The 16,007-nt window shown below is 41.6% G+C and overlaps 1 protein-coding gene across 1 annotated transcript in view; it reads right to left on the reverse strand.

Moving 5' to 3' along the window:
• Positions 1–2,769: 2,769 nt before the first annotated feature.
• The window catches only part of HPSE (heparanase), a 37,966-nt gene continuing 24,728 nt past the window's right edge, over positions 2,770–16,007 (reverse strand). Inside the window, exons 5-12 of the mRNA XM_060779302.2 lie at positions 15,788–15,959; positions 13,871–13,918; positions 11,493–11,586; positions 9,950–10,056; positions 9,449–9,563; positions 7,333–7,451; positions 6,237–6,380; positions 2,770–4,351 (exon numbers count right to left, since the gene is read on the reverse strand). Coding sequence (XP_060635285.2) covers positions 4,192–4,351; positions 6,237–6,380; positions 7,333–7,451; positions 9,449–9,563; positions 9,950–10,056; positions 11,493–11,586; positions 13,871–13,918; positions 15,788–15,959 — 959 coding nt within the window. The 3' untranslated portion in view covers positions 2,770–4,191. The remainder of the gene's footprint in view (positions 4,352–6,236; positions 6,381–7,332; positions 7,452–9,448; positions 9,564–9,949; positions 10,057–11,492; positions 11,587–13,870; positions 13,919–15,787; positions 15,960–16,007) is intronic.

A 16,007-nucleotide genomic window follows, 5' to 3' on the forward strand; every position in this document is an offset into this window, starting at 1 on the left:
TTTGGAGTTGTAGTTCACCTACATCCAGAGAGCACTGTGGACTCAAACAATGATGGATCTGGACCAAACTCTACACCTATACTCAATATGCCCAAATTTGAACACTGGTGGAGTTTGGGGAAAATAGACCTTGACATTTGGGAGTTGTAGTTGCTGGGATTTATAGTTCACCTACAATCACAGAGCATTCTGAACCCAACCAATTGGGCCAAACCTCCCACACAGAACCCCCATGTGGGCCACAGCAACGTGTGGCAGGGAATGGCTACTCTATATACATAAAAATGTAATGTTCGTTTGTGGGATTAACATAACTCAAAATGGACGAATTGACCACAAGACACCTACTAACCCAAGGAGCGGCCATCACTCAAAGAAAATTGATGTTGTCATTTGGGAGTTGTAGTTGCCGGGATTTATAGTTCACCTTCAATCAAAGAGCATTCTGAACTCCACCAATGATAGAATTGAACCAAATTTGGCATACAGAAATCCCATGACCAACAGAAAATACTAGAAGGATTTGGTGGGCATTGACCTGGAGTTTTGGAGTTGTAGTTCACTGACATCCAGAGAGCACTGTGGACTCAAACAATGATGGATCTGGGCCAAACTTGAATACTGATGGAGTTTGGGGAAATAGACCTTGATATTTGGGAGTTGTGGTTGCTGGGATTTATATTTAATCTACAATCAAAGAGCACTCTGAACCCAGCCCACAATAGATGTGCATCAAACTTGGCACACTACCTGCATGGCTAATATTGAACACTGTGCATTTTGAATTCTGGGTGTTGTAGTTCACCAACACCAAAAAGGAAAAGAAGGACAGGTGGAGAGATCTTCAGCCTTCTCTGCCAAAAGCATTACACCTAGGTTGAGAAACACTGTCATAGAGTCTAAACCAATTGAACCCAGATTGTGGCAGCCACAAAATGAATTTTCTGTAGTAGAACAACTACTTTAAAAGTAAGAACCGCACAATTAAACAGAAAATAGCACTTTCAAACCAGGAACTCATTTTTCCCCCCAAATTTTGTTACACAGCGTTATTGGACATAGATGAAATAATGGATACAGGTCCCATATATAAAACCCATTGTATATATAATAAATGCATTTGGCTTCCTCAACATGCTTCCTTTTTCAGGCTAAATGATGCCTCCATATTCAAAGGTAGTAATCTGAATACTATTCAATATTCAGGATTTTATCCTTGGGAGTCCCTAGAGACATATGGATGGCCACCTCTGGAAACAGGTCTGCATTAGACGAACTTTGGAATTAAAGCCAATTGTTAATCCAAGCTAGAACAGGCCCACTGGACAAATGGACATAGCAGTGGATCCTTAAACCACTTTTGTGAAAATACCTATGTTGTAGTAGAGCCTGTTAGTAACACTGCAAGTGGTAGTATGGGTGTCAGAAGGGGGAAAAGGAGTGCTCGGGAGCAAGAGCTAGATGAGGAACAACAAAGCAAAAGGATCTGGGATATACTTATGTCACCTACCGACGAAGACTCCTTCGAAGGGTTTTCTGAGAGCGAAGGGTCGATGAGTGAGGAGGAGGAAGGAGATACAGTGGATATGAATAGGGGAACTAAGAGGGTTACTCGGGAGCAGGAATCGGATGAGGAGCGACAAAGGAAGAAGATCCGGGATATACTTACTGCTCCCACAGATGAAAAGTCCTTCATGGGTTTCTCTGGGAGTGATGGGTCTGGGAGTGATGAGGATGGGGATGACACACTAGATTGGACTAAGGTACAACAGGTTCAAGATGTATATACTCAGCCAACATCTAGTGGCACGTTTGTGGGGTTTTCTGGTGGTGGGGATTGGCATTCGGGAGATACCGCTGAGTCTTGGGGAGACCTAAGTCTTGACAAAAGATGGAGGAGTTGGAGGGATGGGCTTCAGAATTCAGGTGTGGAGTCAAGGACAGCTGTAAGAGATAATGGCAGGGCGGAGGTCAGCTCATCTTCGGATGATGTGTAAGATAAAAGTAGATTTTGAAACGAAAGATCTTTGCAGAAGGCAAAGTGTTGGTTATGTGTCTTGGGTTTTGTTGCTGCCGTTTTCGTGTTGGGTTTGGGTCCTGGATCTGCAGGTTGCTGCTTCCGTTCGTGTGTGTTACAACTCGGCTTGGATTCTTGTGAGTGCGGATTTCCCCTTTTTTGACTTCGGACCAGTTTTGACTACGATGCTGCCTACGTGGACTTTGGAACCTTGCAACTTTGGACATGGTTTACTTCGACCTCGGACTTCATTTGACGACGTCTTCTTCTTTGCGGCTCTTTGTTTGGTCACCCTTTACTTGCTGTGATATTTTGTGTGACTTTTGAAGCGCTTTAGTTTAATCCGGATCTTTTCTCCGGATAATCCGGATTATTGCTTCAGTTTGCTTTATGAACTGGAACTTGTTGCTAATTTTGAGTTTTGACCAGGGGCACTGAAGTAAGTGTCTCTGAGTCCCTTTTGCTTTGTATTAATAAACTCTACTTTTGGACATACTCTTGAGTCTGGCTCTTTAAGGCGTCTGGGTTCCGACAACCTAGCTATAATTCTTTTCCACATCTTGGCCCTCTTCTTCCCTATTGTCTTGCAATTCAATCCCCATCCCAGGCAGCTGTGTTGCTGGGATGAGGGGATGTGCAATCCAGAAGATTGTGAATGCTGTAGATGGCTCTCAGGTTTTTAATAAGCATCTTTGGCATTCTTATCAGACCCAAACCAAAGTTCATCAAAATCAATATCTCAATAGCCAGTGTTATTATAAAATAGTTTATTTCAACATGTGCAAATTCATACCCCCTCCAATTGCATAAAAACACACATCAAAGCATAGTAAAAAATAAGGATTGTCTGAGACTGCCTTTTAGCAGGTTTGCTACCAAAATCTAGGAACCTCCAAAGCTGCCTTCATAGTTGAATGAGACCTTTAGTCCATTCTGCCTTCTTCAGTATGATGGCCTGTGATGTGTGAACTGCAGTCTCCATCATCCCAGGTAGCCTCTGGTCTGGAGATGGTGGGAGATGCACATTGAGGAAGAGCACTAGGTTGAGGGAAATCATTTTGCACTGCTCGGTGTTTTGGGGTGCATCTATACCTTAGAATGAATGCATTTTGACATCACTTTAAATGCTGTGGCTCAGTTCCATGGAATCATGGGATATCTAATTTGTAATGCACCAGCACTCCTTGGTAGAAAACGTTCAAGATCTTCTCAAACTGCAGTTCCTGTGATTTCATAGCACTGAGTTGTGATAGTTAAAGTGTTGTCAAATTGCATCAAGTCTACAATGTAGCTGCACGCTTAGGCATGAGTCTTCCCTAGCCCTCCTGTATGGCAAACATGTACTCTTCCCAGCTTAGAGAGTGGAAGAAACACTGTCTACTTTGGGTTGCTGTGAGTTTTCTGGGCTGTATGGCCATGTTCCAGAAGCATTCTCTCCTGACATGACTATACAGCCCGGAAAACTCACAGCAACCCAGTGATTCCAGCCATGAAAGCCTTTGCATGCAGCCACGTGAATGTGCCAGAGGTGGCAGCAAAAAGCCGCTATTGCCGGAGAAAGCCCATTTCTAGAAGAGGCTATGAAATGAAATCCACTTCCTCATGAATACCCTGAGACCAACTGAGCTGCTATGTTGAGCTCTGCCTTTCTAGCATTATAAGAAAGCAGAAGGAACCTCCTACATAAATAGGCCTTTTGCAATATCCCTTGTGCCTTAAAGTCATGTGGTCACATGTTATTGCTTTTAAATGTCTTTGACTTGATGCTTTATCTGGTTGCCTACTTATACTCAGCATTATACTGCCAGGCTTCTCTTTGCTACACTTATTTTTCACTTTTCCTCCATTGAGTCCAAAGCATCAAGTCTTCTGTTTCCCACTTTGTCCACACAACAACCCTGTGAGGTAGGTCAGGCAGAGAGAAAGGACCGCTCCTTCCCATATGATTCATAGTACAGTGGGGGGAATCCCTAGTGAAGTAGGTCCATTTTTGGCACAGCCATGGTTGAAACAAAGTGCTTGAGCAATTCTTGCAGAAAGATAGAAAAAAACCTTTAAACAGCAAGCTCCAGATAATGCCCTTCTCTTTTGACACACTTGGGTTTCTTCCTTGGTATCAAAATATTTGGAAACATTGAAAGTCTGACACAGCTGTGGCCTTCCAACTAGTTTTGCTAAATGCAAGCCCTGGCTTTGGCATTTCTTATGACGTAAAATCCATACGAAAAAGCCGGGAGCCCAAGTCTGCTCCCTGGACTGAGAGGCTTCTCGATGAGAGATGGCAACGTTTCGTCGCCCACTAGTTTTAGGAGATGGCCGTTCAGCTGAATAGACCTGCAGGGGAAGAAAGGGCAATTAGACACAACAAACCTAGTTAAGAAAAAGCATGGAATCACAAAACAGTACACCATAAACAGAAGGATACACCTGGTCTTTTTTGGCAACTATAATGACCTAGTCAGGTCTCCACATTCTCTGGGGTTAGGGGCACAAGATCCCCCTGAAAGTAAAAACAACTCAAAGAAATAACATTTTTTTAAACCCGAGAGAACACTTCTCTAGGAATTTCTAGGTCTTTTAGCATGGCTTAATGGTCTACTTCCACTGGAAGCTAGAATCACATTTTTTAAATTGTGTCAGAAACAACTTGAGAAACAGCAAGTTGCTTCTGGTGTGAGATAATTGGTCATCAGCAGAGACGTTGCCTAGTGAATGCCTGTTGGAGGCTTCTCTCATGAGAAGCTGGAGCTGACAGATGGGAACTCACCCCATCTCACAGATTCGAACCGCCAACCTTCAAGTCAGCAGTTCAGCCAGCACAAGGGTTTAAGCCATTGCGCCACCACAGCTCCTTAGAATCACATTGGAGCACCTAGATCAGGCATGGGCAAATTTTGGCCCTCCAGGCTGTTAGGACTTGTGGGGATTGAAGTCCAAAGCACCTGGAGGGACTATGTTTTCTCATCGCTGACCTAGATATTCCTAGAGAAGTGTTCTCTCTAGAAATCTCTTGGTCCTCCACCATGAGTGAAGGAAGTTGACCATAGCACCACACTGGAAGGCCTAGAGCTGCCTACAGAGAACATTTTGAATCAAACCTGTGAATAATCAAATCAGCAAAAAAAGGGAATTGCAAATCTGGAGGTATGATTGTATTTCATATCCTCAAGATTTCACAGTAGAACACCAAGATCCATGTAGCAAAACAACATCAGAGTCTGGTCCAGAAGGCAAAATTACTAATAAGGAAGGACAGACAAGCTAGAAGTTACTGCAGCAGTTTACCTTTGTCTGAAAGGCAAGATTCTGCCCCATCTTCCAATCTCTCCTGCTGAATTGATTGGAAACTTTTTGCCTCATACACACTTAATAGGACTATAATTCCATTTTAATTTCAATTACTGGGATTTGTAGTTTGGGGAGACAGTAAAGCCCTCTAACTTAGAATTCTAAAAAAAAAAAAATCTTCCCTAAACTGCTGAAATCATGATTCCATAGGATAGTGTTAAAATGGAATCATAGTAACATAATTGTTTAGTGTGAAAGGGCCCTTAGTGAGGCTCATCACTCATTAGAGAATAGAACAGTGGTTCTCAACTTGTGGGTCCCCAGATGTTTTGGCCTTCAACTCCCAGAAATCCTAACAGATGGTAAACTGGCTGGGATTTCTGGGAGTTGTAGGCCAAAACACATGGGGACCCACAGGTTGAGAACCATTGGAATGGAATGTGGATTTCCTCCGTCCCATGCCAATGCTCTATCCACTTCACCACACTGTGTCTCTTAGGCAAAGGCCTTGGGTCCAGTGGATCTAAGACGCCTCCTATCCTGGTCCTGGAATACTCCTCCCTACTTCTCCTGTTTATTTTCCCTTAGCTTATTTCAATTATTGTAAACTTAAATCCAAAGTGTAAATGTAATTTGGACTCTCTTAACTTAGCAGGGAAAGAGGGGAAGTTGGAATCTTGCACTTTCCAGTGGGCTTGGATAAAAGCAAGCTGCTGCGGTCTAATCTAACTTGTTTATTCTTCCTCAACAGTTTTCCCTTTTCACCCTATGGTTGCTTAGCCACAGCTGTGAAATATTGGAGGTAATACCATGGCCAAACTGTTCCAAAGCTGAATTTTGGACCATTTCTCCCAAAGAAATTGGACGTGAGCATTATGGAAGTCTCCTTCTTCCCAAACCCACTCTTGAGAAGATAGGCAGGACTACTCACGTGGAAAGTAGGCTGTTTCCATGAGGAAGCAGAAGGTATTCATCAATCTGCTTGTTGGCGAAGTAATTCGGTAACAGCAAGCGTTTGGTGCGGTTGTTGAGGTTTAAGGCAAATAACGTCACGTCTCCATCTCTGTATTTTGGGCTAGAAGATAAGAAAAAATAGAAAGAAAACCCTAATTAAAACAGTCAAAACAGGAAGCCAATTTAAGTACAAATATTAGATTCAGGCTTGAGAAACTTACTTATATATAAATAATGACTGGAGATGTTGGGAGTTTCAGTCTAATAGATCTGAAGGTTAAAAGGTTGAATTTTTTTCATGCCAGAAGTGACGTGAGAAACGGCAAGTCGCTTCTGGTGTGAGAACTGGCCATCTGCAAGGACATTGACAGGCTTCGCCCGGATGTTTTGATGTTTTACTATCCTTGTGGGAGACTTCTCTCATGTCCCCACATGGGGAGCTGGAGCTGCCAGAGGGAGCTCAACCCGGTCTCCTCGGATTCAAACCTCTGACCTGTCCATTTTCAGTCCTGCCAACACAAGGGTTTGACCCATTGCACCACCGGGCGCTCCCATAAGGTTGGATAAGACTGGTTTAATAAATGAAAGGCCACCATTCAGTCCTAAAACTATACTTTGGAACCAAGGCTATAGCCACACTGTAAAATTATAGCTGTTAGACGCCACTTTAACTGGCAGGGCACAATAGTACAGGATTCTGGAATGTGTAGTTTTGTGAGATATTTACCCTTCTTGGTCAGAGACCTGGGGGAGGGCAGTATGGCTTCAATGGCTTCATTGCCCCTGCTTCATCCTGCCTCTATCCCTTCATTTGACAAAGTTTGAAGGAGCTTTAGCCTTCTGTGCCAAAGTGTGCTGGTGTCTTACCAAACTACAGCCCCACATTATTGAGACACGGCATTTTAAATGGTTTTCAAACTGCATTAATTCCACAATGTAGATTCATGCTTAGTTGGTTCATTAGGGTTACTTCATGGTACTTGTCTCTGCCCTGCGACACATGACATTTCAAAACTGGATCACTACTATTTCAATGCTTTCTGAGCCTGCTGCATATTGCCCTTGAAACTTACTGATGCTCGTTGGTGCAGTGAAGATACACTCGAAGCTTCCTCGGATCTTCGCCAGTAATGTTCACACGCAGAACTTTGGGGCCCACCAGTTTCTTGTACACCAGAGAGAGCCAATAATCCTAAACGGCATTAAAAAGAGGCAGAGATATTATCCACAACTGAATGAATAAGCAAGAGATGTATTTTAAAGATGTACGTGACTTGAGCAGATGAACAATTGTCTTAAAACAACACAATATGCTTTGTCGTAAGAGTTGTTCTGTGGGGATTTGGGGACTGCTGTTCAAAAATGTAAGTTTTTCTAGCCCTGGGAGCAGCAATGGATTCCATTTCAGTGAGACAGTGAGTCCATTTCAGTTGTTGGCAGGCGGCAAAGGAGCTGTCCAAAGTGCTGAACACATTGGAGAGCTCCTTTTTAAGGCACAAATTAAAACCTAGAGAGGATTCACAATCATACTAATGTGGGTACCACCATTGTCTGGGAGGAAACAAACTTCAGTTTTACAAGATCTAAGCCCCCCCCCCCCCACACCATGTAGCATCTCAGTATTCAACATTTACAGTATAGTGCAGAAGACAGGTATTTAAGAAATAAAAATTCAGAGCCCCAGACATTATTTTTGAGTATTCAAATTGGTGTTCACTGTCTTCCCAAAAGAAAATCCACTCTTGTTATGTCCACCTTTCTTCACTTTAGTGATATAACTGAGAGAAGGGTTAGTAATTCTGTTGCACTATTATTGAATGTGTGGGATTTGCACTCTAATGCAAATCACCTCAAGGTTTAACAGATCTATTTTCTGCCCAACCATGCTGATAGAAAACTGGCAAGGAAGCTGAATTTTGGTGATAAGGAAATTACATTCGCTCCATCTCAGGAGCGACTTGATAAATTACAAGTCTCTTCTGGTGTGAGAGAATTGGCTATCTGCAAGGACGTTGCCCAGAGGATGCCTGGATGTTTTGATGTTTTTACCATCCTTGTGGGAGGCTTCTCTCATGTCCCCACAAGAGGAGCTGGAGCTGACAGAGGAAGCTCATCCATGGTCTCCCCAGATTTGAACCTCAGACCTGTTGATCTTCAGTCCTACCAGCACAAGGGTTTAACCCATTGTGCCAACGGGGGCTCCTATTTGGCTAGTATTCCATGGGAAACTACAGTATTTTCTCCAGACTGTATTGCAATCTATATTGCAATTTAAAGACAATTACAAATACTTTTGGGCAAGTGCCTGTGATATCACTGTTATTCAGCAATATGGCTTCCACTAGCCTATGAATGCTTATGTAGTTTTTTTGCTCTTATAAGAAATATGTCTGAGTGTCAGAAAACTGATCAGATCAGTACAATAGGCCTTCCATCTTTCCACAGATTGGAAAAAAACACACATAAAATCAACACTTTTAAAACCCTTTCTAGGATAGTTCTATTATCAGCTTCTACCATATTATGACACTGGAGAATCTAGAAATCCCTAAAAAAGAGTTTTCTTTAGGAATGTTTAAGTCAGTGGTTTTCAACCTGTATACTACTTACAGCCTGGCAACAATTCTCCATGTTTTCAGATTTTGCTTCTTTCCCAACTTTAACTGAACCTGGGTTCTTTTGCATGAAAAGAACGAACTTTACCGCTGAGCTATGGGGCCCTGGTAGGGAAACACACACACACATGCTTAGTTTTATTAATTTCCTTGCTTGCTTTGCTTTCCTTGTTTAGGTTTTGTGGCTATTGACTCTGGGAGCGGCATGAATTAGATAAGTTTTGTTTTTGCAAGTCATTCCTTTGACTCATACCCACAGTCTTTAGAGAGGTTGGCGTGTTTCACAATAATGCAGCGAGTTAGACCAAGGACTATTTTGCAAAGTGGGTGATGTCTTTGGATGGAAGAATAATGACAGCAAAACACAGAAACATTTTTAAATTCATCCAATTAATGGGTCAAGTGGTATTAAGAGATATGGATACACTTGGACATAACTGATCCCTCTGTTGAGGCATTGGAAGGAACAAAGCTCAGAGTTGGTGCTTTAATTCAAGATGCTGAGGCCAGGCCTGGCAAGATCTTCATGCTTGGCTGTTTGGATAGATAAATCACATTGTCATAGTTTACTTACAGGCAAAGGTTCAAAGCTGGCATTCACCAGATGATAGCTTCCTGCTCCAAATAACACCTGTCTCATCACCACATCAATTCCCAGCCGGGCAGACAGTCCTAACTTATCTAACCACCTGCCAAATAAAATTGGAGAAAAATACAGATGACCTTAATTCAAACAATACTCAAATCTCTTCTAGACAACAGGGTGTGGTATTTTAGTCTACATAAATGGTAAAAGTCTACATCAGTGGCTCCCAACCTTTGGTCCTCCAGGTGTTTTGGACTTCAATTCCCAGAAATCCCAACCAGTTTACCAGGTGTTAGGAACTGTGGGAGTTGAAGTCCAACACATCTGTAGGACCAAAGTTTGGGAACCATTAGTCTACATAAATGGTGGCTCCTTCTGTTTGGTCAAGGGAAGAGCTGCTCATGTGCTGCCTAAGATTCTCAGGTTAAGATAATAATATTCCACAGAATTCAAGTTCAGTTCTTTGCAAACAAATATTATAATACTCACATGAAGCCAGCAAGATATGTATTGGAGAGCTGGGGAGCACCACCTCCATAAGCTGAACTTGTTTCTCCCAGCCACACACTCTTTCCTGGCACTGTGTCATCAACAAGCTAGAAAATGTTGTGAAATTGAAGCAGAAAAGAGAGAGTTGGAACATTCTCCTAGTCCAATCAAGTGCCCTTCATGACAGTTGGCTTGGTATGTTTTTGCCTGTATGTTCCAACTTACCATCATGATGAATTTGCATTTTGTATTACCATTATTTACTATTACAATGTGTCCCTTGTATATGTGGGACCTGTCCTCCAGGTGCTTCTACAGTTATGTTTCCATTGTAAGCTATCACAGAGTTGCCCTGGAAGACCTAGTAAATTCCTGCAGAGGATACCTCTAGGAATTTTTTTAGAACTTTCAGCATAATTTTATGGTAACATCTGGAGAAAGTTGTTCATTTCAGTAGGGTTCCCTACAGTAATATCCTGACATGACCTACCTATGTAAAAAGGTCCTTGGTAGCACTTTATTTTACCTGCTAGTGCGATCACACCCTACTCTACCTCTCGAATCCCCTGTCCAGACACATTATACTGCTGTCTCAACAGTGTTTTAAATTTTTAATCTATTGAAATTGGTCTGCCCAATGTGATCAATTTCTGTGTTTTAAATGTTGTAATTTTATATTGTTGATGTGTTTTTAAATGGGGTTTGTATTTTATTTTATTTTATTTTTTCTGTGTTCTGTTGTATATTGTATATTGTTTTACTGTATTGCTGGAAATTGCAATTTCCAGGCCATCTTCAAGGGCAGTTTTTTTTTAGAACTTTCAGCATAATTTTATGGTAACATCTGGAGAAAGTTGTTCATTTCAGTAGGGTGCACTGCAGAATGCACTGCAATAATCCAATCTGGAGGTAACTAGTGTGTGGACCACCATGGCCAACTTGGACTTCATGAGGTATGGGAGCAGCTGATGCACAAGCTTTAATTGTGCAAAGGTCCTCCTGGCCACTGCCAACATCTGAGCATCAAACGTCAGAGCGGAATTGAGAAGGACCCCCAGACTGTGGGGTCCATGCTTTACTGCATACACAGTAAGTTCAGGGTGTACTGCAATTAAAACAATTATATCTCACCCCATATCTGAGGAATTCAGGGCAGCATACTATAAAATTAATTGAAAAAAAATAAAAAAAAGGAAAACTATGATTTTATTTATCATGTCAGGAGCAACCAGACATTTGTATTACATTTTTAACAAAACAAACAAACAAACAAACAAACAAACAGATAGAACATAAAACTATGATGAGAAAGACATATTAAACTATTTAATAAAGATTAACAACAGTTAAAACCCTTTTATGTTTCAGTTTGGATTAAATCAACCACACCTCCTAACACTCAGTTTAACGACCATGTTTTAATTGGCTGCCAGATTAACAGCAGTGTTTTAATGTACTGTTTATGTTTCTATCATTGTTGCACACCACTTTGCAGTCAAGTAGTTTATAAATATTTGTAAGCAGGTAAACAATTTTTTAATACCTGGAGTTCTTCCTGTACAGCTGTGATGAATGTATCTAGCACATCCGGACTCATGAAATCCTCTCGGGTAGCAGTTCGTCCATTTAAATAGTAACTGAAAACAAAACAATACAAACATCAATAAACTTTGCGTGGGTTCTCACACAAGGAGGCATAGTATCATGGCATCAGAAGGGGTCCCGTGGGTCATGGTGTCCAACCGCTTGCCCAGGGCAAGGCTTCCAGCAGGTAGCTGTCCAACTTCTTTTTGAAGATGTCCAGAGAAGGAAACACTTACTAAAGCAATTTGTCCTTTAAGCATGTTTAGGCATGGCATTCTGCGAAGCAATCACGCAAACTTATTAAAAGTTGTTTCAACTTTCCTGAAACGCTATTTCCATTTTTTGTCATTGACATTTACATCACAACTGGATTTACCCTTATGGATTGTTGTGAGTTTTCAGGGCTGTATGGCCATGTTCCAGAAGCATTCTCTCCTGGCATTTGGTCTGCATCTATGGCAAACATCCTCAGAGGTTGTGAGGTCTGTTGGAAACTAGGAGAATGGGGTTTATTTATCTGTGGAATGTCCCGGGTGGGAGAAAGAACTCTTGTCTGCTTGAGGCAGGTGTGAATGTTTCAATTGGCCAGCTTGATTAGCATTTAATGGCCTAGTAGTTTCAAAGTCTGGGAGGTGATTAGCTGGCCCTGATTATTTCTTGTCTAGAATTCCCCTGTTTTGGGGTGTTGTTCTTTATTCACTGTTATGATTTTAGAGTTTTTTTTAATACTGGTAGCCAGATTTTGTTCATTTTCATGGTTTCCTCCTTTCTGTTGAAATTGTCCACATGCTTGTGGATTTCAATTGCTTCTCTGTGTGTCTGACATGGTGAGTGTTGGAGTGGTCCAACATTTCTGTGTTCTCAAATAATATGCTGTGTCCAGGTTGGTTCATCAAGTGCTGACTTCTCTGATTGAAGTAGTCTGCAGTGCCTTTCATGTTCCTTGATTTGTGTTTGAGCAATGTTGCTCCGTTTGGTGGTCCTTATGTAGACTTGTCCACAGCTGCATGGTATAACAGTAGACTCCTGTAGAGCTGAGAGGATCCCTCTTATCTTTTGATGAACGTAGCAATTGTTGGATTTTCTTAGTGGGTCTGTAGATAGTTTGTAGATTGTGTTTCTTCATCAGCTTCCCTATGCTTCCCTTATGCTTTTGCAGTGGTGATAGCAGAGGAATCACATCAACTCTGTAGACTCAGTGTGGTCTGGCACTGCTTTAAGTGCCATAGCTCAATGCTGTGGAAATCTGGTATTTGTAGTTTGGTGATGCACCGGCACTCTTTGGCAGAGAAAGCTAAAGAATAAATAAAACTACAACTCTCAGGATCCCATAGCATAGAGCCATAGCAGTTAAGATGGTGTCAAATTTTATTAATTCTACAATGTAAATGCATCCCAAGTATGTTTTCAGACCTGAGAAAATTTTCTGGAAGACTCCCTTAGAAGAGGGTTCTGGATGGATTCCTGTTAGCATAATTATACTACCAAAATGAAAAATGCTATCATTTAGATGTTCTGGGTTCACTTTCACACTATATGGTTTGTACCATCCTGACATCTGCTTAATTAAGATAGATCCATTCTCTGAAAACCTGACGTCTTGTAGTTATGGAAGGTATTTGCAATCTACAGTGGAGATTTAGTCCCTCTCCAAACTTCAGATCCCAGTGTTCCATAGGATGTGGCCATGGCAGTTAAAGTGATGTCAAAGTGCTATAACTCTATAGTGTGAAAAAAATATTCTTGCTTGTAATTTCTGAAACGTCTTTTTTTACGGGCTGAATTTTTTTCAGGGGGGGGGGGGTCGGGGGGGCTGAGTCCGAGTGAAAGAGGGTCTAGCCTAGCAAACCTTTTGTATCATTACCTCAATACCCCCATGCATATGGGATATATTGAGTATGGTGATCAGATATATGATATATGATATGAATAAACATAACAGTTTAAATAATGCACCAGTAAGGCCTTTTCGCGAACCACCTTCAGAATTTCGGGGGGGGGGGGGGGCGAAGCCCCTCAAGCCCCCCCCCCCCCCCGGCTACATGCCTGGTTGGAGGAGAAGTGATTGGCGGCATGAATTAAAATAGCTCATATATGGAAAAACTATGTGTTTTTCAGTGCTACAGTACCTTTATTAAATAACTAGATATGTCTGATGGACAAATGTATTTATAGTTGGTACATATTTCTTACATAAACAATAATTCTTTGAAAAGTAACTCTTTCATGCTTTGGATTACAAAACATAATGCATGGGTTTAGTATGTCTGTACACATTGTGTGCAACTACAATGATTGAATAAGGAACATGTTGCTGAATATGGATTTGGTACTTACTGATGCCAGGTAACGGAATCAATTACTTTCCCTCCTGATTTCAGGAATCTGAAAGATAAGAACAACAACAATAATGCCAAGGTAGTTTCATAGTTTGTTTTCTTTTCCTTCAAATACTAAGGAAAGTGCGAAATTGTGGAAAGGATGACAGAGAGAATCATGCTTAATCATGGTTTGTTTTCTTTAACCATGGTTTAATATCCCATCAAAGTATACTTTAGAAGTGACCAAAACAAAGATATAGAGGCAAGCAGTTTCCTTACCCAAAGTGCCTTTCTCTAAGCATGGATGGATATATTCTGCTGTATATCATATATCGTGGGGTCGTGGTAGCACAGCAGGTTAAATTGCTAGCTGCAGAAAAACTGCTGACTGAAAGGTTAACAGTTTGAAGCCACAGGTCAGGGTAAGCTCCCACTGTTAGCCCTAGCTTCTGCCAACCTAGCAGTTCGAAAACGTGTCATGTGAGTAGATCATGTTGCCGACAGAGCTACATGGGTGCTTTTGGTGGGAAGGTAAAAGGCACCCATGCAGCCATGCTGGCAACACAACCAGGAGGGTATATGGACAACAGGCTCCTCGGCATGGAAAAATAAAACAAGAGCATCTCCCCATGGCCAGAGTTGAGCAACACCCCCAGACATTGGAGATGGAAAGATAAACCTTTGCCTTTTTTGTGCATTGTATGTCATTGTTCACTGTATAAAGGGCATTGAATGTTTTCCTATATATGTATATACAGTAATCTGCTCTGAATCCCCATCAGAAGTTAGAGTGGAATATAAAATGTATTATTATTATTATTATTATTATTATTATTATTATTATTATTATTGAGCCCTTGGTGGCACAGCGGGTAAAACCGCTGAGGTGCTGAACTTGCTGACCAAAAGATCAGTGGTTCCAACCTGGGGAGCAGGTTGAGCTCCCACTGTTAGTCCCAGCTTCTGTCAACCTAGTAGTTCGAAAGCATGCAAATGTAAGTAGGAACCGCTTCGGCGGTATGGTAACAATGCTCCATGCAGTCATGCTGGCAGGGGTGGCTCAACCATTACGCAAAGTAAGCATTTGCAGTATAGTTGATTTTGCCCAGGGGCGCTCTTGAGGCGCTCTTGGGGGGAAATAGACCTTGACATATGTGAGTTGTAGTTACTGGGATATATAGTTCACCTACAATCAAAGAGCATTCTGAACTCCACCAATGATGGAATTGAACCAAATATGGCACACAGAACTCCCATGTCGAACAGAAAATATATATCAGTGATTGGTTTTTTTTTTGGGGGGGGGGCGCCAAAATACTGTTTGCTTACCGTTGAAAATTACCTAGGGCTGCCTCTGCATGCTGGCCACATGACCTTGGAGACGTTTACAGACAACATCGGCTCTTTGGCTTAAAAATGGAAATGACCACCACCCCCCACCTTTACCATTATTATTATTATTATTATTCAGTTTGGAATGTCTGTATAATGCATTTTAATAGCATTGAAGTGCATTAGATCTAGCCAAACTTTCACTATTGTCACTACCTAGCTAAGCCTTCCTAGATCAAGGCTTAGTTTGGTAACCAAACCATGATATTCTTGTGATCTTAACCAGGATTAAACAACACAATAAACGTATTGTCGAAGGCTTTCATGGCCAGAATCACTGGGTTGTTGTAGGGTTTTTTGGGCTATATGGCCATGTTCTGGAGTCATAGTGACCTCACTGCCTCTGAGGATGCTTGCCATAGATGCAGGTGAAACGTCAGGAGAGAATGCCTCTAGAACATAGTCATATAGCCCAAAAAAACCTACAACAACCCAACACAATAAACTATGGTTCAAAGTAACTATGATTAAACAACTCATTTGTAGTGTGCCAAAGAATCACTTTACTGCTTTATAAAAGCAACAAAAACAACTTTTTTACCTCCTCAGCAACTTCTGAGTGTTTTTCCTTGGCTGACCTACATCAGGGCCATAGAGTTTGGCAGTTCTGTATCGGCCATAATTGTTCAGAAGCTGGCGGAGGTGTATGAAGTCCTGCCCTAGTTGGAAGCCATCAATATAAATGCCAGACTTGTGCTTGAAGCTGTTAGGTTCTGAAAGAAAAACACAAAATAAACACAGTTAGATGGCTCTCAAAAATG

This window comes from Anolis sagrei, chromosome 5, assembly GCF_037176765.1.
Source record: "Anolis sagrei isolate rAnoSag1 chromosome 5, rAnoSag1.mat, whole genome shotgun sequence".
Classification (NCBI taxonomy): domain Eukaryota; kingdom Metazoa; phylum Chordata; class Lepidosauria; order Squamata; family Dactyloidae; genus Anolis; species Anolis sagrei.